The sequence below is a fragment of the Vulpes vulpes genome, chromosome 3 (assembly GCF_048418805.1).
Source record: "Vulpes vulpes isolate BD-2025 chromosome 3, VulVul3, whole genome shotgun sequence".
Lineage (NCBI taxonomy): Eukaryota > Metazoa > Chordata > Mammalia > Carnivora > Canidae > Vulpes > Vulpes vulpes.
Window position 1 is genome coordinate 6825102 of NC_132782.1, and position 27029 is coordinate 6852130.

Below are 27029 nucleotides of genomic sequence, written 5' to 3' on the forward strand. Positions count from 1 at the left end.
TGCAGAATGTGTATTTTTAATCCATTTTTTATTCATTTAACATTGTAAGAATTTAATCTAAGCATCGCCTAAGCCTGTAATGCTGTGCTTAAACATTCCTTTATTTACTTAAAGTTTACGCTGTTTCCATGACAGGAAATGCTGTAAAGAAAACCTTTACACAAAGAGGTTGCCCTTCATCATCATCATCATCATCATTATTAGTGTTTGTATTTCCTGTAACAAACTCTCATATGCCTAATTATTGGATCAAAGAAGACAATTTTGTATGTACATTTAAATACTGAGTTCAAATACTTAATGCAATATGCCAGTTTCCATAGGAATTATACCAACATATATTTGCACTACCATTGCTTGACTATAAATTTCTCCCTACTGTCTCTACCCTTATTGGACTTTGATTGTGTACATTTTTTCTTATTAAACAGGCAAAATACTTTTGAATCAAAAAACAAATTTAACATCCATCCATTGATTTTTTTAAAATAATTTCTTTTTTAAAATTTTTTATTTATTTATTCATGAAAGAGAGAGAGAGAGAGGCAGAGACACAGGCAGAGGGAGAAGCAGGCTCAATGCAGGGAGCCTGACTTGGGACTTGATGCTGGGACCCCAGAATCACACCCTGGGCTGAAGGCAGGTGCTAAACCACTGAGCCACCTGGGCTGCCACCATCCATTGAATTCATACAATAACCTTGCCAAGTCAACAGTTTACAGGTGCATAGATACTGGGAAAGATGAAGTGACTTGCCCAAGTCTGTCCAATTCTTATCAGAGCGGGGACTTGATCGCCCTTCCTGAGTCCAGGCCTGTGTGCTGTATCCTTCCACAGCTGCCCCTAAAAACCTGGAGGTTTTCAGGTGACTGGAGAGGCTAGTCTCCTAGACTCTCATTCTACGTGAATGAGGGTCTGAGATGAGCCCGGCGAGGCTCCACGGTTGGTGTGCATGAAGATGGAAGTGAGCAGGACTGTCCAAATGGCCTTGTTCCTTTAAAAGTCAAGCATCTCCTCAAACTGAGTGAATTTTTGGTTAATTTACACATGCTGTTTCACCTTCCCACATGCACATTATAAAGCCTTTTTTCTTTTTTTTTTTTTTAAGAGGAATGTTATTTAATAGTGACCAAGTGTTGGAGTGTTTTAACTAAACTCAGATATACATGAGTAACTTCAGTGGAAGCTGTCCATGCATATCTGAAGCAGAATGTGGACTTTTGACTTTAGCCTATTAAACACAAGGAAATTCATAGTTAAAATTCCACTCTTCGCTCCCCAGCCAAGAGGGGAATCGCCCAGGCCACAAAACATGACAGACAAACCTGCCGCAAGGCCCAGTAATCTGCTGGCATTATTGAGTGGGGCTGGCAAGCTTCAGTAAATCAAGGCCTCACCTTCATTTTTCAAAAAGCCAAAATGGGTCGAAGTGAGTGCTTCGGTCCTTACAGTGGAGAGGGGGGGGTTGCAGGAGGGCAGTGTGCACAGTAAACGACAGGTGTCTCTCAGCGGGAGGGCCTTTGGATGCCCCAGGTCTCCATTTGGAAGGTCATCACAGAAAAATGATTGGAGCCACGTGGCCTTCTTCTTCTGTGCAGGGGAAGAGAAAGGAAACCCAGTTTGGAGGTCATGGTCCAGCCCAGGCGGCCGCCAGCCCCGGCTCCACAGTGTGGTTCGGCAGCGGGTCCAGGCTGCAGAAGGGCCCCTGGAAACCCAGCAGGTGCTGAATGACCAAGTTAACAAAACCCAGAGAGAGGCCCATCTCCCCGGATCCCGGATCCCGGTAACCGCTGATGGGACCATATTTAATGGACGTTAAGAACCAAACAACAAATCACCAATATTTATTTCACAAAGATCGCCTCTGAATGCGGAGAGCAGAAGGGATGTCTTGCTAAGGTCACTCAGTGACTCCGTAGAGATCATGGCAAAGAGGGCTGGATTTCTCAGGCCTTCAGATAATTTCCTCGAGAGGCTTCTATAGGGAGATGAAACTGCTTCAGTGTGTCCTTGGGTGCTGAGAAGGTGATTTGGGTTCACTCGGCTTTAGGAGACCAGCTGGAGGGACACCTGGGTGGCTCCTGCCTTTGGCTCAGGGCCTGATCCTAGGTCTGGGGATCGAGTCCCACGTCGGGCTCTGCCTAGGTCTCTGCCTCTTTCTGTGTCTCTCGTGAATAAATAAATAAAATCTTAAAAAAAAAAAAAAAGAGAAAAACTGGAAGCAGCGGGATGGGTTTGTAGAGATGTAGACAAGTGAACGCCTCTCCAGGTCGCTCGTTTTGTAGCTAGATTTTGATTTTAATCAGTGAGGAATCCTGAAAAACAGTAACAGAAAACAGCTTGGAGGGCAGCCCGGGTGGCCCAGCAGTTTAGCACCGCCTTTGGCACAGGGCCTGATCCTGGGGACCCGGGATTGAGTCCTACGTCGGTCTCCCTGCTTGGAGCCTGCTTCACCCTCTGCCTGTGTCTCTCTATGTCTTTCATGAATAAATAAATAAGATCTTTAAATAAAAAAGTAAAAAAAAAAAAGGAAGACAGCTTGGAAGTGGCTTTGATTTCACCCTCTCACCGTGGTGTCTTGGCTCCGCCGGTGCAGCTTCACTGCCTGTCGCCAAAAGGCCACCTACACCTGCGCGTCCTGCCGAGCTCTGCCCAGAGCCCAGTCCTGGTTTTGCTGGACGCGTTAGAGAGGAGACTGCTGAGCGGATGCCGGCGGCTTCCCCCTCTCTCCTGTTCTCGGAGACGCACCAGAGTGTCTTCTGAACCCCCCAAACAGTACATCCTGTGACGAGGCTGGTTCCCAAGGCCCACACCCGCTGGGACCCTCCGGGGTCCACTAAGGTGCAAGCAGCTGGAGCCAGCGGCGCTGGGAAGGGAGCTGGGAGGCCTCACCCTCATCCTGCCTGTTGTTTTTGGAAGGATTTCACTTAGGGTTTTACTACTGGGTGGTCCCTGGGGCCTCCCACTATATTCCAGATATTTCCCAAACTCTCTGAAAGGTAGTGGCTCAGCCAAAGGAGCTACCGCCCCAGCTCATGTGGAAAGCTGTAGGCACTGGCTGTCCCTCTGTCACACATTCTTTCATGTTCCCCACCCCCCTTTGTTTTCTTTAAAATGGTTCCAACAAAATAGAATTGGGAATCTGAGGTTCTAAGATTCTGGAAACAGTCGTGTGTTTTTGTTTTCGTGTTTTGCTTTCTGGCCCCTTATGCTTAGTGGTCTCCAAGCTGTCGGATGGTTCACCACAATCAATCAAAGATTTTAAGCAGAGTCTCCCAATACTTGTTATTTATTCATAAATATACATATACAGTTGAACTCATATGTTAGTGCAAAACCCACAGAGAGAACATTTTAAAAGATGAAAGAACATTAAGCTCTTTATTTTCTCCCGGGTACAAAAAATAACCAAATGACCTTTTTGCTCTTACTATGCTATTAGTGTCATATGCTCATTTTATATTTACATGTGACTGAGCTGGACATGCTCCACTTGAAAAGCTTGCTTCACCACTTTGGGATAAGGATTCAGAAGTCTGATTCGAAGTGCAGTTTATTTTAATACTTGGTTTTGGTGACTAGCATGGCTCAAAAACAATGCTACAAAGATAATGCGAGAAGCACATTGTCGTCTATAGTTACTCCATCATGACTCAGGTTATCAGCCACAACCACCAGCCAATGAAAGTTGGTTTTTTAAAAGATTTTATTTGTCTATTCATGAGAGACACACAGAGAGGCGGAGACACAGGCAGAGGGAGGAGAAGCAGGCTCCATGCAGGGAGCCCGATGCGGGACTCGATCCCAGGACCCTGGGATCATGACCTGAGCCAAAAGCAAGACGCTCAACCGCTGAGCCCCCCAGGTGCCCCTGTTGAAAGTTTACTAATAAATTTCCATCTTCCTTGGCATCAATCAACTGCTCTTATAATCTAATTCAAAGTGCTTCCCGTTGACCAAACCCAGAAAAAGTTTGAAGGCAAGAGAGCGTAGCTGATGCACATCTTTATAGACGGATAGATGATAGATTAGCTAGCTAGCTAGATGTGCTTGAAGCTCTCTGAAACTACACATTTGAAAGATTTTTAAATAATTTAGAAAAATCCCACTTCCCAGTTTTAAAAATGCGTTCATACTAGAATTTTTTTTTCACAGAGAAAACATTGTTTTCAGAAACAAACATATACGATGGTGGAAACCATTCTAAATTGCCAAGTGTTCTCTCCAAGGCATGAGTTTTTCGAAACAGTCACTTTCGTAACTCACCGGTAGAGTCAGCCAGTCAGCTTCACCGGTTGCACAGACCCGTGTCTTTTATTTTTGCAAGGCCCACTGCTGGGCTGCATATTCCAACAGCTTCTTGTCACCATAGGAGTTTCAGAAAAATGGGTTTGTTTTTGTTTTTGCTTTTGTTTTACAAAGTACAGTTGCAGAGGGTCCCTCTCACCTCACCCAGCGACCCTGTGAACTGCTCTGGGGTGTTTCGGGGAGGTAGGATCACATTTTAGAAAGGACTCAGGCAAACTGTGGGGGACACAAGTGGGTGGGTGGAAGTTCCTGCTAGGGACTCCTGGGGTGCCCTCTAACGGGGCAATTGAGGAGAGGGAAACCAGCCGTGAGGGGCAGCAAGAGCAGGGAGCCCTTGCTTCCTTCCCCTGCACTTGGGTCCACACCTGGGAGAGGCCTGTGTTTCTAGGAGAGGGAGCGCGCCTGCACCTGTGATTCCGTAGAGGGACTGGGTAAGTTTGCTCTGAATGACCTAACACAGTACCATGGCTGGGGGGCCGAAACAACAAATTTATTTTCTCATTCTAGAGGCTAAAAGTCCAAGCTCAGGTGCTGGCAAGCGTTGGTTTCTTCTGGAGCTGCTCTCTTTGGCTTGCAAATGGCTTTCTCCCTGTGTCTTTGCATAGCTTTCCCTTTATGCACAAGTCTGCGTTCAGATTTCCTCTTCTTAGGACCACCGACACCGGTCACATTGGATTAGGGCCCACCAAATTACCCCATTTTAACTTAATCACTTCCTTAAAATCCCTGCCTCCACATACAGTCACATGCTGAGGTTCTGGGGACCTGTAATTCAACATATGAATTAAGGGGGGGGGCAAATTCAACCATGATGGGGACAGTTCCAATCTGTGGCCCACGGGGGAGGAAGCCAGGGCAATAAGCCTCACTGGATCGTCCCTCCAGCCCCCCAGCTCTCTGCAGCTCTTTGCACTGGCCGAACCCAGAGGAAAGCCAGAGGCCAGGGAGCCTGCTGGGTGCTGCCCCCAAAGTCAGCCTCCTAGGACATTAGAAAGTTAAAAAGAGCAAATTGGAGGAACAAACCAAATATCCAGCTCACAAAGTCACTGTGCTGAGCTTAGAAAACAGAAAGGTCATTGGCCTATAGGGTTATAAATAATTTAACATAGAAGGAAAGAAGTAATGGGCACAGAGGCCAGGGCGTTCAGCTGGGGGGTAGCACGGGAATGCTAGTTTCAGGAACTGCTGCTACGGGGCTTGGCTTTGCGGAAACAGTTAGGAAGTCTGCACAGCGCTTGTCCTTGTGAGACTCAGAAGAAGGCATCCGTGGTGGGCGGCCAAAGCAGAGAAAGGCTCCCATGGACCCCGCAGGCCTTTCCATGCGCAGCTTTCGGCCGCTCCCCATTCGCCCTCCACAGCCAGACACACCCTGCATGACCCTGTGCGGCCGCCCTTACCCCGGGCTCAGTCCCCTTCTCCCAGACCCCACCGGGGACAACTGGAAGGACACGTGGATTTGTGTCTGCTATGGTCTCCAAACTGGCAGTCCCTCTGGTTCCATATGGGAAAAAGTCATTAGGCTACGGCAACGTCCCCACCTACCACCGGCTGCTTCGTCAGTCAAGCAACCCCCCCCCCCCCACCATCCTGTACAAGATTTTATTTATTCATGAGAGACACAGAGACACAGGCAGAGGGAGAACCTGATGCGGACTCCATCCCAGGACCCCGGGGGTCATGACCAGACCCCAAGGCAGCGGCTCAACCACACGGGGGGCCCAGTCAACCCCTTGACTGGCAGTTGCTGGTTGATCTGAACCTAACTATTGGGGGGATCTCCCCCCTGAAGGGAGCAATTCACCTTCTCGTAGACGATTGTTCCTTGTTGGCACCTGTTGGTGACCCCACTTGAAGAGTTTGGGGTTACTGGCGAACATGAGATTGGAGTATAAGCATGGACCCATCAGACGGACAGACGGCTGGTTCCGGGGAAAAGAGCTGGGGGGGGGGCACGCTCACACAGGGGGGGCCCAGGTGTCTGGTTGTTCTGACAACGTCCCAGCAGGTGGCAGTATGGGGTTCTCAGGCCTGCGCAGGCAGAGGACTGAGAGAAGGGACCTCCTCTGGCCCCAGGTTCCGCCAAGCTGCTCTGGGGGCAAGTGGCCGGTTGGGTGCCCTGGGTGTGAGGGGCCCTGCTAGGCTCAGCAGTGGGGCTGGGGAGAGGCGAGGACCCAGTGGGGACCAGACGCGGTCCCAACTTCCCCCTACCATGGGGAGATGGACAGAGGCCCCCCGAGCTTCAGCCTCCGAGTAGGGCCCAGATGTACCACCCTCTCCGGCCCGCTCTCGAGGTCTGGATGAGGGCGCAAGGTCCCAAGAAGAGCTTCCACGTCCCTCCCAGGTGGCAGCAACACTAGGCCGCTCGGGCATTCTCTGGGTTCAAGAGGTCGAGCCCGTGGGGGACCACGACGGCTCAGCGGGGTGAGGCCCGGAGCACGGATCCACTGGGCCAGGGGTGGGAGCCGGTGGGGCTGGGGCCTGGTGGGGAGGACCTGCGCGGCCCCACCGTGGAAGCCCCCGTGGAAGCCGCCGTGGAAGCCGCCGTGGAAGCCACTGAGCGACGTCCGAGGCCCAGAGCATCCCACCGTGAACTGCAGCTTGCTTGGCACAGCCCGGTTCCTTCTTCTCAGGAGAAAGAGGCTCTTCTCCAGCAGCCACGGCGGGAAGCCCTTGCCCCTGCCTTCCCCGTCCTGTGAAGCCTGGGCCCCCTGGCCTGTGGCTCCTCACCCCGCTTCTGATCCCGGCCAGTGCTCAACAGCTCTTTGCGTCCCCCAAACTCCAAGGCCTGTATCTCCGACTTGAGGATTCGCTCGAGGGTGGGGAGATGGTTGGGCGCGGACAGGAGCGCCGCTGCTCTAGGCTGGGCCGCGCTGGGAAAGCCCTGGGGAACGGGGCTCCCGGGCGCCCCGGCTTCTGCAGGATGGTGCATCCTCGGGGATGGCAGCTCATGTTCCCTGAATTTCCCCGTGAGCACACGGGGAGGCGGAGAGCGGGTCGGAGCCCGCCTGCCGGGCAGCCGTCGGGGCGGCTTGGGGACTGGTGGCAGCCAGCAGCTCACCCCCTCTTCCCTCCTGCACTGGGGCGACCGGACATGTGCTTCCCCGCCAGCCCCCCCTCCCAAGCCCCTCTTTCCCACTCCCCTTCCTTCTCTTCTCCCCGACATCCTCTCGTGTCTTTGCATCTCCTCGCTGGCTCTTCCCCGTCCACACGGTTCCTGCACTTCGGATCCCCGGGCCAGCCTCCTACCCCATCCCCCTGGCGGTGAGAGGTAAGCAGGCTTCGCGGGGCAAATTTATGGCATCACACAAGGCCCCCTTCTGGGGGAGCCCCTGCCCCGTGACGGCAGAGCGACACCTGCCCCTGGACGTCCGGTGCCTGCGTCCTTCTGGGCAGAGTTGGAGGAGAACCAGCTTCACCTGGCGCAGCCTGGGCACCAGGAGGGTGACCTGTCAGAGCTGCGAGGCTGGTCATACGCAGGGGGACAGGCCAGGCGGGTAAATGTATCCGGGAGACCAGGAGCCAGGTTGTCTGCCGTCAGAGAATCCCAAATACAGGAAGGGAAAGTAAACCCCGAGGCGTTGGATTGGAATGTTTATCCATGTTTATGGATAATGTAGAAAATACGATGTAAATGTAGACACGTGCACACCCGCCCCCGCGTGCACAGCCCCTAACCCCGCCCACGGACACCTTGGAAGCCTGCACCTCCAGGGCAGAGTGCACCCCCCAACCCCCACCCCCGGCCCGGCCTCACCTCATCAGGACCCTCATTACCACTCTCCACCCAAGGGGACCAGGACCCTTTGGAGAAATGGCAGAAGCCAGAGCTGGGCCCGGGAAGGAACCAGATGTGCGCGGGCCCCTGCTGGTACCAGAGGGCAAGGGAAGGCTCAGAGCCTGAGGGACCCAGAGGCGGGCATGCAGGGCTCCCACTGACCAAGTTAGGGACCCTTTGAGCATCAAAAAGGATAATGGTTGTAACAGATTAGAACCAGTGGACACAGTAGGAAACCCCGAGGCCACACTCATATAAAGAAGCAAATGAATAAATTCAGTGTTTGAGGAAGGCCAGGGCAGGACGGGTTCCAGGCCGTTGCCCACCGAGCGCTCACTGACGGCCAAGCGGCCTCTACGGCGGCGACAGCGGCCAGAGAGCCCCTGGTGAAGCCACCCCGGGGAGTGACACCGGTAACGGGGCAAGCGGAAACCGTGCACCCCCTGAGGGGCGCAGCGAGGGGCACACGGCTTCGCTTTGGAGATGGTCCTGCCAAAGGGGCAAGACCACGTGGAACCCTCGGACAGCCTCGAGCCTGGGGCTCCCCCGCACAGGAACTGGCCCTCAGCCTTTGCCTGGGCCAGGGTCGTGCGAGTCCAACAGAAACTGAGGAGCTAAGTCAGGCCGAAGGAGACTAAACGCACGAGCGTTAAATGCATGATTTTGAGCTGGATCTTTTGATTACAGGGACAGGACTAGGGTCGCTGGTGTTGGCTTAGCTTTGCCCTCCTTAGTTTTGTGGTCGTGTCCCGGTCCGGGGAGAATGCCCTGGTTTGCGGGCCGCGGTGCTGCGTGGGTAACCTGCTCTCCCACCACCCAGGCTACAGCTTCTTTGTAGTGCACTTGCCACTTCTGTGTTTCGAAGCTAAAAAAAAAAATTACTAAATAAATAAAATGGCACAATCCTTTTGGGGAAAAAGGGAAAGATAGGGGAACGTAAGATTCCCATTAAGTGAGGAGGAAACATGAAAATTGCTGTGTTTATGGTGGGCCCTGGCGGACTGTGCCTCAACATCCCCGGGGGGGCCTACGCCTTCCTCCTCGGCAATCGGGGACCTTCTGGCAGAAAAACCCAGAAGCGTTACTACTGAGAGCCCTTGGAAGGCTGCAGGGTTAGGTATGGGAAGCACCAGGATTCTTGACCCCAGGCCGCCGCAGGTGGAAGGGCCGCCCCGCGGGTGGTGGGCCGCGCTGGCCGCCTCATGTGGGAGGCTCACTGTGGAGGGGAGGAGCATCTGCGGTGCCCCTGCTGCTGCAGGACGCCCCGAGCTTCTGAGTCGGCCGAGCGGGCCCAGTGGCAGGGATGCACACGCCAGGACATCTGGGAAGACACTTAACTGAGAAGCTTTACCACAAGCCTTCCAGGGCCACTTTCATGGACCGGTGCTTTGGTGCCGTGCCCTTGGCTTTCATGGAGGGGCCCTACCTGCAACCACCTTGGGGACTCGTCACTGTTTTGGCAGAGGAAGAGGGTGGACACTGCCCAGTGCCTCCTGTGGGGGTCTCCAAACAAAGCTAATAATACCGTCTTTTTCCAGAGGATTTGTCAACACACTGACAAGTGTTACAGGTGTGTGTACCCTTTTCCCTTTTCACCTCGGCTGCTAGGAAACTCAAAATGGAGCTTCGACTATAGGGTTGGTGGAGGCCTTTTGGCCTTGCAGGGTTACCTTCTGTGCTCTCCTTCTCTCTTCACTGTTAACCTCCCAAGCCCTGATTTTAAATGTTTTGTTGTGTCTCCTATAAATTGCTTCCAACTTTTGTAAATGAAAAGTTTATAAACCAAATAAAAAGGATCACTGGAAGAGCAAGAGTTGAGGGAAACAGAACCTCTTCCCTCTAAGAACTAAACATTGGGGAAAAAACTATAAAGCAAGAATGAAAGATGTTCCTTCACTATTTCTCAAGTAGGAAACTAAGAGGCAAGAGGGCCAGGGACAATGTTCCTGCTGTCAGGCATGGGTCAAAGCACAGTGTGTGACAATGCGGATTTAATGGGATTCCTGCGGAGACTTCTGAGGAGAAAGTCATAAATATACGAGTTCTCAAGATATAGTCGGTGGTGGGGGTGGGGGGCTGTTCAGAAAACTACGCAGGTGTCTGCAAATCCACAATCTGGCATGTGCAGAACATGTGACCGAGGGTAGACAGGCCGCATGACGCTATTTATTTATTAAAAGATTTTATTAATTTATTCATGAGAGACACAGAGAGAGGGAGAAGCAGGCTCCATGCAGGGAGCCCGACGTGGGACTCGATTCCTGGTCTCCAGGATCACGCCCTGAGCCGAAGGCCGCTGAGCCACCGGGGCTGCCCACGCATGATGCTATTTAAAAAGTACCCAGCCTGGGGATCCCCAGGTGACCCAGTGGCTTAGTGCCGCCCTCAGCCCGGGGTGTGATCCTGGGGTCTCAGGATCAAGGCCCAAGTCGGGTTCCCTGCATGGAGCCTGCTTTTCCTTGTGCCTGTGTCTCTGCCTCTCTCTCTCATGGATAAATAAAATCTTAAAAAAAAAAAAAAAAGACTGTATAATATTCCATTACATGTTTTTATTGCAATTATTGTGACCAAAAAAAAAAAAAAAAAAAAAAACCAACAACATTTCAATTAGCTACAAGCTTTTAGAGCTGCAGTGTGTCTGAGAAGTCAACCTGGAAACCATTTCACCTGTAGGTATTCAGATAGGGCCAACGAGGGGAGACAGGGGAGGCCCTGCTACTCCCCCGGTCACCTGTGGGGCATATGGAGGCAGCTGAAGGTGGGCAGCTAGAGCTCCAAGGAGCGCTCGACCCACAGAATCACGGAGCCAGCACTTTTCCACACCTGAAGAATGACCGACTTGTCGCATTTTTTTTTAAGATTTCATTTTACAGGTGGACACACATTAAAAGGCCTTTATTTGGGTGTGTGTGTGTGTGTACAGTTCTGTGAATTTTAGCACATTGATTCCTGTGACCACCACAATCAGGATATAGAAGAGCTTCAAGGCCCCTTGTGCTCCCCTTATGGTCACTGTCCCGTCCTCCGGAGTCCGCAGTCCTCGCTCCTGCCCCGTCCACACACTGTGTCTTTTCAGGAGTGGGAATGACTGGCCTAGGCCGCGGCACGTCGGGGGCACAGCCAGGGCTCACGCGAAGAAATCGCACGGCTGCAACCGGCCCCTTGCAGCCAGGGTGACAGCTGGTGCAGACAGACCCGGGAAGCCGGTGAGGTGGGAAGGGCCTCGTCACTGGGGGTGCAAGCGGGGAGCGTGGGGTCGGGGGCCCTGGGCGGCAGGAGGTCCCCGCCGTCCCCTTATGACCCGCAGCTCCTGCAAACGAGCAATGCAACAGCGCAGATCAAGGCACGAAGAGGGGCTTTCACGTTTGCACGTAATCCAAAGCCACCTGTTTGCAATTCTGAGCAGCCGCGGACCTGCCCCGCTTTCCCGCTGCCCCGCGGAGGAGTCACGGTGTCGGGCCGGCTCCCCCCCCCGGCCCCCCGCGCCCCAGCAGTTACTCCCCGGGGCCTGGGCTCACGTCTCGGTGCCTCGCAGCCCGGGCCCCAGGTGCCCGCCGCGCAGGCGGGGTGTCGGGCGGGGCCGGCGTCCCCCGAGTGGGGGCTCAAGCTGCAACCCCGGGCCCACCGAGAGTAGGAGCAGCTGCAGGGCGCGGGCTCCGTGGGCGGCCGGAGGAGCTGCAGGGCGCGGGCTCCGTGCTGCTTGCCTCATCACGCTGCCATTTGAGGGCACAAAGTGCGCAGCCTTTCTTGGGCAGGGGCTGGGGGTGACAGTGCCAAGCCCCCCAAGGCGGCGGGACCCCTCGGCTCCTCCAGAGGAAGGGAGCTGTCGGCCACACCCGAGCCGGCTCGGAGCCCCGCAGGCCGCAGGCCGGCAGGCGCCGCCCCCCTACCGCCAACGTCAAGTCCGTGTTTGTGGACCCGCAGGTGGAACGAGGCCGTGGGCCCCCTGGCGTGGCCGCCAGCCTCCGCCCGCCTCCGGCCAACCTCCGCCCAGCCTCCGCCCGGCCTGCCTCCACCAGCCTCTGCCCGGCCAGCCTCCGCCCAGCCTCCACCCAGCCTCCGCCGGGCCTGCCTCCACCAGCCTCCGCCCAGCCTCTGCCCGGCCTGCCTCCACCAGCCTCCACCAGCCTCCACCAGCCTCCACCCAGCCCCCGCCCGGCCTCCACCCAGCCTCCGCCCAGCCTCTGCCCGGCCTGCTTCCACCAGCCTCCACCAGCCTCCACCCAGCCCCCGCCCGGCCTCCACCCAGCCTCCGCCCAGCCTCTGCCCGGCCTGCCTCCACCAGCCTCCACCAGCCTCCACCCAGCCCCCGCCCGGCCTCCACCCAGCCTCCGCCCAGCCTCTGCCCGGCCTGCCTCCACCAGCCTCCACCAGCCTCCACCCAGCCCCCGCCCGGCCTCCGCCCAGCCTCTGCCCGGCCTGCCTCCACCAGCCTTCACCAGCCTCCACCCAGCCCCCGCCCGGCCTCCACCCAGCCTCCGCCCAGCCTCTGCCCGGCCTGCCTCCACCAGCCTCCACCCAGCCCCCGCCCGGCCTCCACCCAGCCTCCGCCCAGCCTCTGCCCGGCCTGCCTCCACCAGCCTCCACCAGCCTCCACCCAGCCCCCGCCCAGCCTCCGCCCAGCCTCTGCCCGGCCTGCCTCCACCCAGCCTCTGCCCGGCCTGCCTCCACCAGCCTTCACCAGCCTCCGCCCGCCAGCCTCCACCCAGCCGGTGCAGCGGGGCCCGCGCTCGCCAGCTGCCACGGCGTCGGCCCCCTCCGCCCCGAGAGCCGGGCTCCCGAGGGACCCAGCCCCCCCCCCCCCCCGCCCCTCGCGCGGCCGCGGCCCTTTGCGGCAGGTGCTCTCGGGTGTGACCCGGGGCGTGAAGGCCGCGGCTGTCCCCGGCCTCAGCTGCCTGCGGCGAGGAGCGTCTCTATCTGCCCGGGGGCCGCCACCCAGCGCCACCCAGCACCACCCAGCTCGCGGTGCGGGCCAGGCCACCCGCTGCCGACACCCTCCTCCCTGGAGGGGCCTGGTACCTTCCCGGCCGCAGCCCCGCCCCTTCCCCGTGGCCCGGGGTCGTGTACAGGGGCGGCAGCGTCCCCCCCACCCCCCATCACGAGCCTGGTTCTCTGGGTTTGCAGAACAGACCAGCGGTGGGCTTTGGCCAAGATGAGGTGCCGGCAGCTGACGGTCTCTGCTGCCTATACATGGCCTTAACCAAAAAAAGGAGGAGGTGGGAAGGTTTTTCCAAATCTTTTCAAGGAAATGTATTTTGAATACAGGGTGAATCTGAAATGATTTTCAAGTCACTTTCAAACCCGCTGACTGAGCTGAAGAAAGAGATCAGAAATGAAATGCATGAAATTCTGATATACATTTAACCTACTTAAAAAAAAAAAAGATGACAGGAAAAAATAAAATTTCAGATGTTTTTTATTCAAAGGTTTTCAAAAGAAATAAAACAGAAAAAGCTAACAATCTGATCAAATGTACAGTTCAAAAATGTCTTTTGGCGTTTAACAACAAGTCCTAGGAAGGAAACTACAGAGTTTATCTTGAACCGGACAAATAAGTTACCACTGGCAAGTTTGTGGCACTAGTAAAACAAAAATAAAAAATTAACTCTCTTGATCATATAGATATCTCTATGAAAATCTTTTTTTTCAATCTGTACAAAAGGTCTTTCTTCATAAATTAATTTTTTTTTATAATTTAATGGCTGTCTACTATGTGATGTTTAACTGATTTTTTTTTTTTTTTTTGTATGTACAGAGGTTATGTTTCCCAAATCTTACCCAGACGAGTATGGCACTTAGTTCAGACATATCTAGCAGCAGATTTCCCCTCCCTTCTAACCGAGCTATCAAATTTCTGTCTTAACTAATGCAAAAATATCAAGTAGTGAGAGACCCAGGTTTATAAATGTACTAGGTACAAGGAGGGCGCTGCGTTCAGTCTGGACTTTCACAAAGCAGTTAATATTCCAGGGAGCATAGAACCAATAATACCACAACTTTAAAAAAGGAAACAAAAACAAAAAACAAAACACATTTCTCTTATGACTATGTAATTTTTCACTAGAATCTACACTTCTCAGAGCAGCAAGGACTTTTGAAACTATGAAATGTCACTGACATCTATAATCAAATACAAGCATAAAATTTAAGAACTAAAAAATACTCGAAAGAAATAACTGCTTAGCCCTAGCTCCTGAGCTAGGAGGATTTGGTCTGTGGAAACAGGGAGGGCCAGCAACCTGTCCCAGCACAAAAGAAAACAGACTCTGAGGTAGATAACTGATCACACACAGTTGACCAGACAAGTACACAGTTTTGGAAGACAACTTAATTTACCATTGCTTTTCAAACGTATGCAATTGTCTTAATAAAAGAGCTTTAATAACAGTGAATTATCTTATATGTACTAAAGTAGAAATAACTGTGTATTTATGAATCAGGAATTTCATAGTTTCAAAATTGGTTTCTCTTTACACTTAACACTTGTAGTGATGATGTAAAGTGTGGCACTGCTTGGATCCAAATCTTCCTTCATGCTTTTTTGTTTGTTTGTGTGTGTCCATACATCAATTAAAATGATAAAACCTAAATGCAAAGGTACAAAAAAAGGCACATTCTCCTAACCGCAAACTGGTCCGGCAAAAATAAAGAGCACAGAAGATAGGATGCTGAGACAAGGTGGAGCTACTGGTTACTGGCTCTTCGGTCTTTGGTGAAGTTACCTTTAAAAGTGCCAAGGAATTTTTATTTCTCAAATTTATGTAATAGAGAGAGCTAGTAGCCAATCGTTTCGCTTCTATTCATATCTCAGCTTATGTTTGAAGATAAAATCCTTACTTTTAGCTTTTGCCATTTAGTTGCAATAGCAACGTTTTTCCGTTTGCCAGATCTCAGGCATAATTCTCATTCTAAAGCACTATCATTAGTATAAAGGAAGGACAAAACATTCGGTGACTCCCCGCCCCCGCCCCCCGCCCCCAGCCCCAACGCTACCTACACTAAATCTAGAACATCGAGTTAGTTTTTTTTTTTCCTGAAAAAAGGCAAAAAAGACTTTACATTGCATCATACAGCAGATATCCTAAATCAGTCAAACTATCAGAGGAAACTGTTGGCGTACAGCCTTACAAACAATTTACCCTATTAAAAGTTCCCCAGTCAGAAAATGTGTTTCACACAAAACATTTTTCCCTTCTTGCATTTCACTACCTTACACATTATGTGAAAAATCATTAAAAACACCTACTACATATTTAAAAAAGCCAAAATTTCAGCAACTTTTATTGACTACCTTTTAAAAGCCCTATGCTGCTGTTTTTACAAGGCATAATAGACCAGCTCATTTGGTCAAAGCGTTCTACATCATTAGTTTGAACTAACTTTTACTGAAACAGCTACAGCATCAAAGGAGTTAAGGCAAATTGGAATTCATAGAAAAGGAGAAGACACTTCACACTACGTTGAAAGAAAAACGGGAGAGCTAAGAAGAGAGACGCGGAGGGCAACACTGAGTACAGCGACACTCACACTGCAAGCACAGAACACCATGGGGGACGTCGGACTACTTAAACGTCAGAGCCCATTTCATACAGCTGAAGAAAACGCAAATTAAACACAAAATGGACAAAACCACAAAAATCCGGTCATGCACTTGGATAAGTCTTCATGGTCTTTGTGCATACCCAGAAAATTGAAGTTTTCTTTTTCTTTTCTTTTTTTCTTACTTTTTTTTTCTTTTTTCCTTTTTTTTTCTTTTTTTTTGCATCATAATATTTGATAAAAATCTTGTTTTGTTTTTGTTTTTTGTTTTTTGTTTTTTTTTTACTAAAATAAACCTGTTCGGGGGGAACAGCTACTAGATGAATTTAAGGGTTTTATGCACCTTATAGAACTTATAGCAAAAATAGTTTTAGTTGATTTCATTATAAATAACGTTTTCAAGAACCTGTGCAAAACTGTCAATAATTTCCTAAAGCACAATTGATCAGAAAAATCCATGATTGTTCAGCCTTCACACCCTTCTTCATGTAAGAACACCCTTCTGTACATCTGGAAGAGAAAAATAAAAGATAAATGCTTTTGTAACATTTGGTATAATACAGCACAGAATTTTGTGACCTCTTAATTGTTTTAAAGGTAATACATGCTTGAGAAAGGCAAGGTGGTGCTCCTCACTGGTGGTAAACCAATAAATATTGGAACCGAGGGCAGTTTTTATGCCCTGACTCCACCTTTCGAACCTGGGACCCGCAGCATACTTTTACCTGAGCACCAGAACTCTCCATCTAAGGATACTGACATTAAATTCATAGTCAAGGTATTGCTATACTCCTGTAATACTAGATGGAGCAAAATCTTATGCTCTATTTCCTTCAGCTTTTGAGTATTAAAAGCAATATAAATTTGGATACATGTATTGCAGGACAAATTTGATACCTGGTGTCCTGATAATGTTACAGGTTTTTAGGGTGGAAGGGGTAAGGAGGATGAGAAAGCATACACTTGACTTCAATACAACAAGGCACTGTTCGTTTGGGACAATTTGCAAATCCACAAAATCATGGATTTTAACATTTCAATAACACTGAATTCCTTGGCCATGATTCAGGTGGTGTGACCAAATCTTAGGTATTATAAGAACCATTATGATAAAAGAATCCTAGACGTTCCTTGACGTGAGCCCTACAGTTACAAAGATGTTTCCCTCATACCTCACAGTTACTTATTAGGTTGAAAGGTATATGGTGAATGGTCATTAGACGTCTCGACAGCCACCTGCTGCTGACCACTTGCTTCCTACAACAAAGCAGAGCAGATGAGACATGAGCAATGAAATCCAAACTCTGCTCCTCCTGAGTTTCACATCGTAAAAAACAAGCACTCGTTAAAAGTGATTTTCTTAGTATTATGCAGGGTTTTCAAGGTTAATTATTTCCCTAAGGAGTTAAGATGTCTTACAAACCCAAAGAACCTCCTACCCCAACTTTTATGAGTTGTTTCATGTCAAGCTATGATTTATCAAACAAATATCCTATCCCTTGGAGCCAGATGTGACTTGGAATTCACTATTTTTGGTTTTTAGAACCTGAAAAATGGCAGGCATATGCGGTCTACTACAGAACATATCCAGGGCAGACTAGGGCTAAACCTGATCACCAAACACATGACCAGGTCTACACAGATAGACAGAAATATGCACAGCAAGTGGGCTAAGATTTTGTCTTGTATCAGTTGAGATACTACTAAGGCAGTTATAAAGAGAGTTTTTATTTTCAGATTTTATTGTGTGTTCAGAATTGCAAATAAGGGAATATAGGTTCTGGCAACTGTGGCTGTCAAAAAATACACAAATTCAATTAGCAGAAAACAAAACACAACAAGAATGCCCCAAATAATCCAACCACAGTCCTAGGGCTATTTCTGCAATTGGAACCTATGGGATCTGCTTAGTGGGTAGGATTGATTGGGATGATAAATTCCTTGGAATTTTAAGGGTACTTTGCAGAAAATGCTATGCTTTCTGTCCAATCCTTTAAAAAATCTTTTTAAAAATTTAAATTCGATTTAGTTGATATATAATGTATTATAAGATATAATGTATTATTATTAACATATAATATAGAATTCAAATTAGCTAACATATAATGTTTTAGGGTAGAATTTAGTGATTCATCAGTTGCATATACACCCGGTGCTCATTACATCAAGTGCCCTCCTTAATGCCCATCACCCAGGTACCCTATCCCCCCACCACCTCCCCTCCAGCAACCCTCAGTTTGTTTCCCATAGTTTAAGAGTCTCTCATAGTTTGTCTCCCTCTCGGTTTTTACTTTTCCTTCCCTTTCCTTATGTTCATTTGCTTTTGTTTCTTAAATTCCACATATTAGTGAGATCATATGCTATTTCTCTCTCTCTGCTTTCTGTCCAAATGTAACACAAATAGTAGTCTTCTTCTACTATCATTATTATATCTGTATCTTCCATAACAAGCACTAAAAGTTACTTAGCTATCCTAACAGCCTCTATTAAAAAAGGCATGGTTTGCTTCTCATCCCTGTTACAATCCTGAAACATTGGTGTTTTTTTTTTTTTCAACTATCTTTGTGATAACTGATTTCTTCTTGTAGTTATTATTATTAACATAACCTTTGGGACTAGGATTGCAAACTCCGGCTCTATCTTAATTTGCCTGTAAGTATCCCTTTGCAGGAGATAAGATAGATTCTTGAAAGGTTTGAAATGTGCTACAAGCTTGGAAAATAGTTCTGGGAGTTTTGGGGGTTATGGCCTGGATATTGCTACACTAATCTGTATGTGAAGAATTACATTTCATAGTTGAAAATAACCCTAGCTATATATGCCCTCTAAACTCAATTCTTTATGCAAATATTTGACTTCTGATCGATTTTTCTTTGAGTTCTACCTATTTTACCCATTTCTCAAACTACTCATTGCCAGATTGGCCATCAGATGGTCTGTACCAACCTCAACAGGAACTGCCGTTGTCTGTACATGTGTGTACTGCGGCAAATAAGCTCCTTGCATAGCTGATGTCGCAGGCATGTACTGAAAAGAAGAATATGGTCAGGATGGGAAATGATAAGCCATGCAAAATTCTGAGTGCCTGGAGAATTTTGAGATGGGATGTCAAGTATTTGGAAATATCAAAAAAGAAGTTTAAACAAGCTACCTCAAAGCTTAATAAGTATGCCATATGGAAAGCAAAGTGAATATCTCCACTTTTTGAAGTTGTCCAAACTAACTCCCAACTTGCTTTGGATTTCCTAACAAATACAATCATGAAGATCACTAAGGCTTCTCATTCTCAATAACTCAGTATCGCTAAAATGTGCTATTTTAGAAGGTCTTATCTCAAAGGACCTCATTTTTTTCCAGCAGCCCCCTGAATTAGTATCTAGAATTAACTCCATAGGTGGAGACCCAAGGAGTAAATGACTTGCTAGATCTTTACTAGATCACGGCTGAAAAGGAAATGGACCCTTGCTTTCCTGATGCGGATAGTCATCCTTTTCCAAAGGCAACCAGGCTTTCTTATTGATCTCACTGGATGTGTGTGGACCTGATTGAGCCTTCACAGGAAGCTGCTGCTGGTTTTGAATGTAAGGGAGGAAAACATACTTCCCTTTGTTCTTTTCAGCCACCATTGATATGGTCTGCAATAAAAGCCTCTGGCCATCTTACCATCTAAATGTTATGTTGATAAATATCAACCCTGGAAGTTCATCCAGTACAGGCTCAATCTCAAAACCCAACCCAAGTCTCCTGGACTCTGGAGAAGTCAGTCAATCCTAAGACTGTGACACAGTGCCCCCAAATTCCATAAAAGAAGTGAGGAAAAAATTCCCTGCCTTTGCCACCACGTATCACTTTCATCTTTTGCTTCATGACACCAGGTCTGTAGTGTGAATGAATGGCATTAGAGATTAGGGCAAGGTGTGCTCGTGTGTGGTTGCCAAATTCTGGTAAAGGAGAGATACCCAAAGGATAGACATTTAGGTCATCAATTAATCATGTGGAAGGCAAAGTAAGGGGTGAGAGGGGCTCGGACATAATCTCTGACATCACAGAGCCTGTAACTGAGAGGGAAGACAAAGGCTGCATTAATTTACCCTCCTCTGTTTGCTGAGACACATGATATTAATTTGCCACCTACTGTTCCGGTGCTGCCTAGTGACAGATGACTCATCTGCTGGGCCAGAGGGCTGATCATAGATGCAGGCTGTAGTGACATGGTGTGCTCCATGGAGGGAGTTAACACGGCCCCCTAGGGAGTCGGGAGACAAGCGCAGAGTAAGATAAACTCAAGAAGGGAGTTAAGATTGTGTCATTCCTTTTGCAAAGGAAATGCCTTAGTTTGTTGAGAAATGTGAAACCAAAATAACCTCCTCTCAAACTTGCTTATGGTATCATAAACAATTTCCTAAACCTTCTAGATAATACTTCTTAAAACTTTTAAAAGAACATTCATTTCACCAAAATCCCTGCATTAAACATCCTGCCTTTCCTTTCACTCCAGTGTAAAGCAAGCTAGTCCAGCAGGAGGAGCTGTAGTAGGAAACACTATTTCCAGCTAGCTGGAGTTGCAGAAATGCTTTCTTAATTTTCAATTTTTTTAAAAGATTTTATTTACTTATTTGACAGAGAGAAAGAGAGAGAGCACACGTGCAAACACAAGCAGGGAGAAAGGGAGAAGCAACCTCCATCCCAGGACCCTGGGATCATGACCTGAGCTGAATGCAGACGCTCAACCAACTAAGCCACCCAGGCGCCCCAGCTTTCTTAATTTTTTAAAAAATAAATGACAGTTGATATTTCATGGAGCCACAAAACAATAGGCCATACTGAATATTTATAAATACAATATCTTGTTTAAAAGTGTTCTGTACAAGATAATCATTTGATTCAAGATCAAGCTGTCAGGATCAAGATCACATTCTTCATCCACTGTTTCTCAGAACTTTCAGCTATAATTTTGTGCCAAGAAAGGGAAGGAGATTCAGATATGATTAATAATCCAATTTCAGATTCTTTGATTTCATTGAAAAAAATTCTGGTCATTTAAAACAAAATTAAAATGGGGGGGTGGGGAATGGACCAAAAAAAAAAATCACCCGCAACCCAGCCTCTTCCTAATACGTGGCTGTTAGCACCATCAGGGTACTACTACTGCCCAGATTCTAGCCTTGGCATGTTTGCAGAGTTGCAACCAGGGTACATAAACAATTTCATATCCTGGGTTTTTGCTTTGAACTTAACATTCTACTATAAATATTTACCTAACTTAGTGCATAGCCATCATCATCATCATTTTTAATGACTGCATAATGGTACATTCACTGTCTAAAACTGAAATTTAATCCTATTTCTGAATTTTTGCATTTTCTCTAATTTATCCTATATAATATTCTTATGGATATTATTCCTCTCACTTTTGCAATCACGCAATTCCATGAGAGTGCAATTATTCTGACACATCCTACCAATATTAATGTTTTTGGCATGATTGCAGCCGGTATCTCCCTTCAATCCACTGTTACTGACAACCAGAACACAACTGAGGGCAGAGACTGGTGTGCAGGCACTTGAATTCTGCAGGCAGTCTCAGCTGGGTAGGGAAAAGGATCAGGCCCTCAGATGGGAACCTCTTGCACACACTACCACTGTCTCCTCGAAGATGTTAAGCTGGGACATGTACCGGCTTTGTCTCTAAAAGTTGCCCAAAAAAGACAGATGTGTGTCAGAAACTGTTTGTTGTTAATGCATTTCATAGAAAATTTCTTCTTTTTAAATTTTTCCGTGCATCATCAAGAAGTGTGTGGTAACATGGACATGATTCAGAAGCCCAGAATATGCTGAAGGAATTTCCTGCTTCTTTTTTTCATTCATCTGTAGGAGCTACTGTTCAAGATTATGCGTGTAGAGACAAATGTGTGGCAATGCTTATACAGATAGACACACACACACGTCATCAGAGAGCTCGTCCCCCGTGTTATCAACTAAGCATGTTTTATCTGCTGTGTCAAATCATCTCAGCAACTTCCTGATTAGAACGTGTCCCTAGAGCACTGTTTCATATATATAGTCTTCTATTACATGGTGTCCTCTTTAGGAGCTGTCCCAAGAGAAATTCCTGCCTTATCTTAAGGCCAACAATGGTGTGATCTGTTTTTCTCTTATTTTTTTATTTTATTTTAATTTTTTTAAAGTTTTTTATTTATGATAGTCACAGAGAGCGAGAGAGAGGTAGAGACACAGGCAGAGGGAGAAGCAGGCTCCATGCACCGGGAGCCCAATGTGGGATTCGATCCCGGGTCTCCAGGATCGCACCTTGGGCCAAAGGCAGGTGCCAAACCACTGCGCCACCCAGGGATCCCTGTTTTTCTCTTATTAAGTACTATGAACTGTTTTGCATGTTAGAATTCCCATTTTGCCTTAGTTACTAGAAATTTAGGGTCAAATGTGTGGCTTTCTCATGCTAATCATGTAGGTTACTGTGTTGGGCACTGTTAGCTTTTTATGTGATTTTGTTCTCCACCTTTATTTTTCAACTTTTAAAATGTATGCTTTGGGGGATCCCTGGGTGGCGCAGCGGTTTGGCGCCTGCCTTTGACCCAGGGCGCGATCCTGGAGACCCGGGATCGAATCCCACATCCCGGGATCGAATCCCACATCGGGCTCCCGGTGCATGGAGCCTGCTTCTCCCTCTGCCTGTGTCTCTGCCTCTCTCTCTCTCTCTATGTGACTATTATAAATAAATAAAAATTAAAAAAAAAATAAATAAAATGTATGCTTTAGCAAACTGGATCTTATGTATCTTCAAAATAAAACATTAAATACACTATTACTGTGAAGTGTAACTCAATTAAAAAATGTAATATGTGCATTAAGAATGACAAATGCTCAAGTCACTAAAGAAATCACATTCACCTAAGCAAAGCATTACTGCTTTAGTATTTATAATTACTACAGAGAGGTTAAATAACACTGGTAAAAATCTCTAGCTCACTTTTGAACATTTTATATTTGCATTAAATGGAATACATAAAAAATGTGAGCTGTTTTATACCAGCTGTTAAAAATAGAGCAATTTAAAACTTGAAATTTTAAAAATTCAATTGTGTGGCATTCTACAGAACTGGTATGGAGAAGAAGATGGTACCCTGCTTCATATATATTTTATTTTATTTTATTATTATTATTTTTTTTTATATTTTAAGTTCTTATATTGCAAACTTGATTTAATGTCAACTATCAATTTGTTTGAAGGCAAGTGTGGGAGGAGGTTTTATAATGAATTTGTACATTCTCACACTCCATGCTTAAAACTTCCCAAATCCCAGACTGTCTTTGACAAAAGGCTTTAACCCAGAGGATGTGGTCTTCTAAATGTATACACAGCTCAGCTGCAAACCATAAAGCCATTAAAATGCTGAAAAACTTACGGGGTGCTGTAGGATATACGGTTGAGGTTGCATCCAAGAAGGACTTTGCACCTGGAAAAAGGAGGATTTTGAAAGAAAAATTGATTTCTATTGGAATGCTAACTATTTCTCTAGAGCTCTTTTAATCATGTTAAAATCTACAGAAGGAAAATAAGGAAGCAATACTATCAATGATTAAAGAGATTAAGGCAGTTAGAGTTCTTGGCAAACTGGTCACTCTGAATAGGATGAAATGATTATTTAAAACCAAGTTCCACTTGCCCATTCAAGAAGTATTTACGGAGTACCAGGCATCAGAGAGAAAAAGGCAAATATGACATGGGCCCCACCCTCAAGAAATTTACTAAGAATGGAGATAGACAAGTAAACACCTCAAATAGTGAAAAGTATGATAGTCAAGGTAGGAACTAGGCACTTCAGGAATACAGATGAATGAGAATTAATTCCAGCACATCTCGTTATTACAAACTAATCCTTAAAGTATGTGCTTACTTAAAAAGAATAACGAAATTCAATCCCTCTTTGATACTCAGGATGTTAGGTTTCAGAAATCTTGTCTGGTGGTCAACAATTTCTAGTTAATGTGGAAAATAAAAAATCTGAGAATCAGATTTAGAAAATTAAACTTTAGTAACTAGATCGTGACATGTATAGTCAATAGGGCACCTGCACAGAAGACCCTCTGAGGGCTCACACATGAGAGTCAGGTTCCGTGGCAGGAAAGCAAGCCTGTGCAGTCTGCCGCTCAAGAGAAAAAATATCAGTCCAGTTCTCGATGCCCAGAGCTTTCCTGAGACTATATAATTTTTAAAAAATAAGTTTCAGTCTCTAACTCTTTAACAACAATAAAACCCTCCTGTCTCTTATCCCCCACTGTTAACTTCAGAGGTTCTACAGAAAGGATATGGGGAAAAGTCATGGGGAAGAATGTATTGTGATTTACCTTGATAGCAGAGCCCCGATACTTGTTTTCTCTGGTTTCCTTTGCCACCTAAGGCAGACCAAAGTTAAGTGCTTCTGCCTTGTTAACATTTCAGTTATCTGGACTGCAGCCTTTCCCCATTGGGGTACTGGAGGTTTCTTGCAGATGCCAATTTCTCAAATCCAATTGTATAATAAGCATATGGTGGTTTAGTGGCGAAGGGCCCACTCCAACATGAGTGCAAGGCCTTCACTGAATAAATCATGGGGAGGAGAGCAGCTCCCTGTGGACCCCAAGTGGGGCCAGATGCTCTCAGTTTTTGTATGCTTTCAAGTGGTCTTAATAATCTAATAGCTTAGAGCATTGTGGGGTTAGGGAGCTAGAACATCTAATCCAATTTTCTTTCTTCAGCAACAAATCAGCTGCTGTCAATTTCTATTCCTCAATTTTCCCTAACTATAAAATGGGAATAATAATCTCTGTTCTGTGAATTCTTTACCATTGGTTCTCTACCCTCCTTTGGGTCATGGGTCCCTCTGAAAACCTGATGAAAGAAATAGAGCTTCCCTCCACCCCCCCAGCTAACTGCATTCACAAAAGCAACATTTTGCAAACAATGGAAGAGAATCTTGAGACCACTTAAAGCTCATCTGCTGACCCTAAGAACCTCAGTCTTACAGGATACAGCACTGAGTGTTGGACAAATGGAATGAAATTATACATGTATTTTAGGGACACACAGAATGCCAAGAGAAGAAGTGAGGCCTTGGGAATGAAATGTTTCCAGTTAGGTTTATTAAATCTACCAATACTAGCCTCCCAATTTTTCTCATGCTATGAAAACAATTCTGTGGCCAAAATGCTCAATGCCTGACAGTAAAGAAGGGCAGAAAGAGGTGGTGGGGAGGTGCACTGATAGCTGTAAGAGCGACAGCAGCACACATCCAAATTAATATGCACAATTATCTGCCTGAGGATAAGCTTACTTGTTCCTCTTTTTAGTGATCTACATAAATGGCAGACGTTTCCAAGTTCAAAAAGTTAAAAAAGACTACCATTCATTAAGGAATTGTTAATTAGGGAAGGTGTGCTAGAGAGATCTCACAGAGTCTCATTCAGTCAGGGAAAATATAGGAATTTTAAGTCCACAATAACGAAAGAAGCATTAAATGAGTGAATACTATGGCCCCCAGAATGAAGTGCCAGCCCAAGTAACATAAAAACCCAGAGAGATAAAAGAAAAAATGAGGGACAACTCAGGGAAAGACAGAGGAAAGACTTAAAACCCAAGGGAGGCCACAAATGCTCCTGCACAACTTTTCATGTGTTTCCCACCATGAAGCTACTTTATTCTTTATCATTCGAAGCTACTTTTAAGTTCTCGGACAGAACCACCTTCATGATATTGCGTAAGCTGACCAATTCCTTATTTAAAAGGTATAATGAATATACTCTCATCAGCCTGCTAGTCCTGCATATATATTAATGATGATGATAACGATCACAGCTGACATTTACTGACTGCTAATGATAAAGCAGGGTACTGTGCTGAGCGCTTTACACAGAGTCTCAGTTTGTTTTTATAACAGGCCTATGAGAAAGAAGACTATTATTATCCCCATTTTAAAGATGAGGAAACTGAGGCTTACGGAAGCAAAATAACACCAGTATTAGGTATTGTAGTCCCCTAACCCCAGAAATCAGGGCTACAACATCTAATTCAATTGTTTTAAAAACAAGAATACACAAGAATTTAGTCACACAGGATCTCAACAGTCAACAAAAGAGAACTCTATTCCCACGTGTCTGTGATTGAACTCTGTTATTATGTTTCTGTCTGGGCGAGGCCGTAACCCTGGCAGAGGTACTCTGACACAGGAGGAGAGATGTGTATATGCACACACTGTACACCACTGGGTTCCTGGGGAAGAGGAGCTAACCCTGCAATAAAACCAAATCCAGATTATAACACGGTGCTTAATGAGATCTTGGTTCTAAGTTGGGAATTTATTTTAAGATAAAGCCTCCTCAAAATAACCTGTTTAAACAGGGAGTCACCTCCTTTTTTTTTTTTTTGCCTCAAGTCTCACTGGATTGCACATTTAATGTTACCTGATAGAGACACATCTTTATTTATTAGCATGTTTACTTGCTCTTTTCTTACTCCTTGCTCATGAAAAAACAAAGGCAACGGTGCACACCTCTTCTGTTTTTACCTAATGTTACTTCTTTTTTAGGTTTCAACTTCTGGGACACATGGTGTCCAACAGCAGAGCCCGCTGTGGAGGAAGCATTTGGGTTCATCCTAAATTCTAAACTGCTGTGATTTCAAGGACTGACAACTGATAACCATTTTCCCTTGTTTTATATTCTCCTATACATAAAAGCAAATCACTCTGTCAAATAAAAAGTAGCTTCTTTTAAATTGGGTATCCAAGCTGCGTAACATTTGACTTAAATTTCATTATAAATGTTCAAAATTTTAAGACACATAAAAATGGAGCAGCGATTCACGGCCGACAAGTTGTCATACTCTTGAATCCTAAAGGTACAAACCTGGTAGGCAGATACAGGAGATGCAATATAGGGTGTAAGAGAAGTTTGAGTGATCATTCGGTTTGTAGCAATACTGTATGGTGAAGGATAAAATCTAGAACAAACACAAAAGCCTTTATTAAGTCATCCTTTAAAAAGAATAATTCCCGGGACAAATGTCTGATATTTTCCACCTTCACATTTTCCCTCAAGCCATTATGCATTTATCTTAATGACATACCCGTTCTGTATAGCAGCTGTGGTTGGGTCATAAGTAAGTGTCATTCCAGCCTATGGGAAAGCAAAGAAATAGAATCACTTACCCGCAAGGGCATGGTTTAAAAATTCCATTTCTTAGAGTCATGGCAATATAAAATAGAGATAGTTTGGTAGCATTTGATAAAATTGAAAGTTTCCTTTGGAACAAACATAAAGTCAATATTGAGAATGAGCTCTACGTCTGCTCTGTCCTGTTTGGTAGTCATTAGCTGTGGGTAGCTCTTTAAAATTAAAGGCAACATGGAGT

At 46.7% G+C, this 27029-nt stretch overlaps 1 protein-coding gene across 14 annotated transcripts in view; it reads right to left on the reverse strand.

Annotated features, from left to right (window-relative positions):
• Nucleotides 1–13481: 13481 nt before the first annotated feature.
• The window catches only part of RBMS1 (RNA binding motif single stranded interacting protein 1), a 213492-nt gene continuing 199944 nt past the window's right edge, over nt 13482–27029 (reverse strand). For 7 of the 14 annotated variants that reach the window (XM_025994178.2, XM_025994179.2, XM_072751701.1 and 4 more), the window contains exons 8-15: nt 26745–26794; nt 26525–26618; nt 23990–24037; nt 23047–23097; nt 19758–19868; nt 18569–18649; nt 16795–16879; nt 13482–16132 (exon numbers count right to left, since the gene is read on the reverse strand). In XM_025994178.2, the coding sequence (XP_025849963.1) occupies nt 16802–16879; nt 18569–18649; nt 19758–19868; nt 23047–23097; nt 23990–24037; nt 26525–26618; nt 26745–26794 (513 nt within the window). In that variant the 3' untranslated portion in view covers nt 13482–16132; nt 16795–16801. The remainder of the gene's footprint in view (nt 16133–16794; nt 16880–18568; nt 18650–19757; nt 19869–23046; nt 23098–23989; nt 24038–26524; nt 26619–26744; nt 26795–27029) is intronic. The other 7 variants (XM_025994181.2, XM_025994180.2, XM_072751708.1 and 4 more) reach the window with 1 other exon arrangement.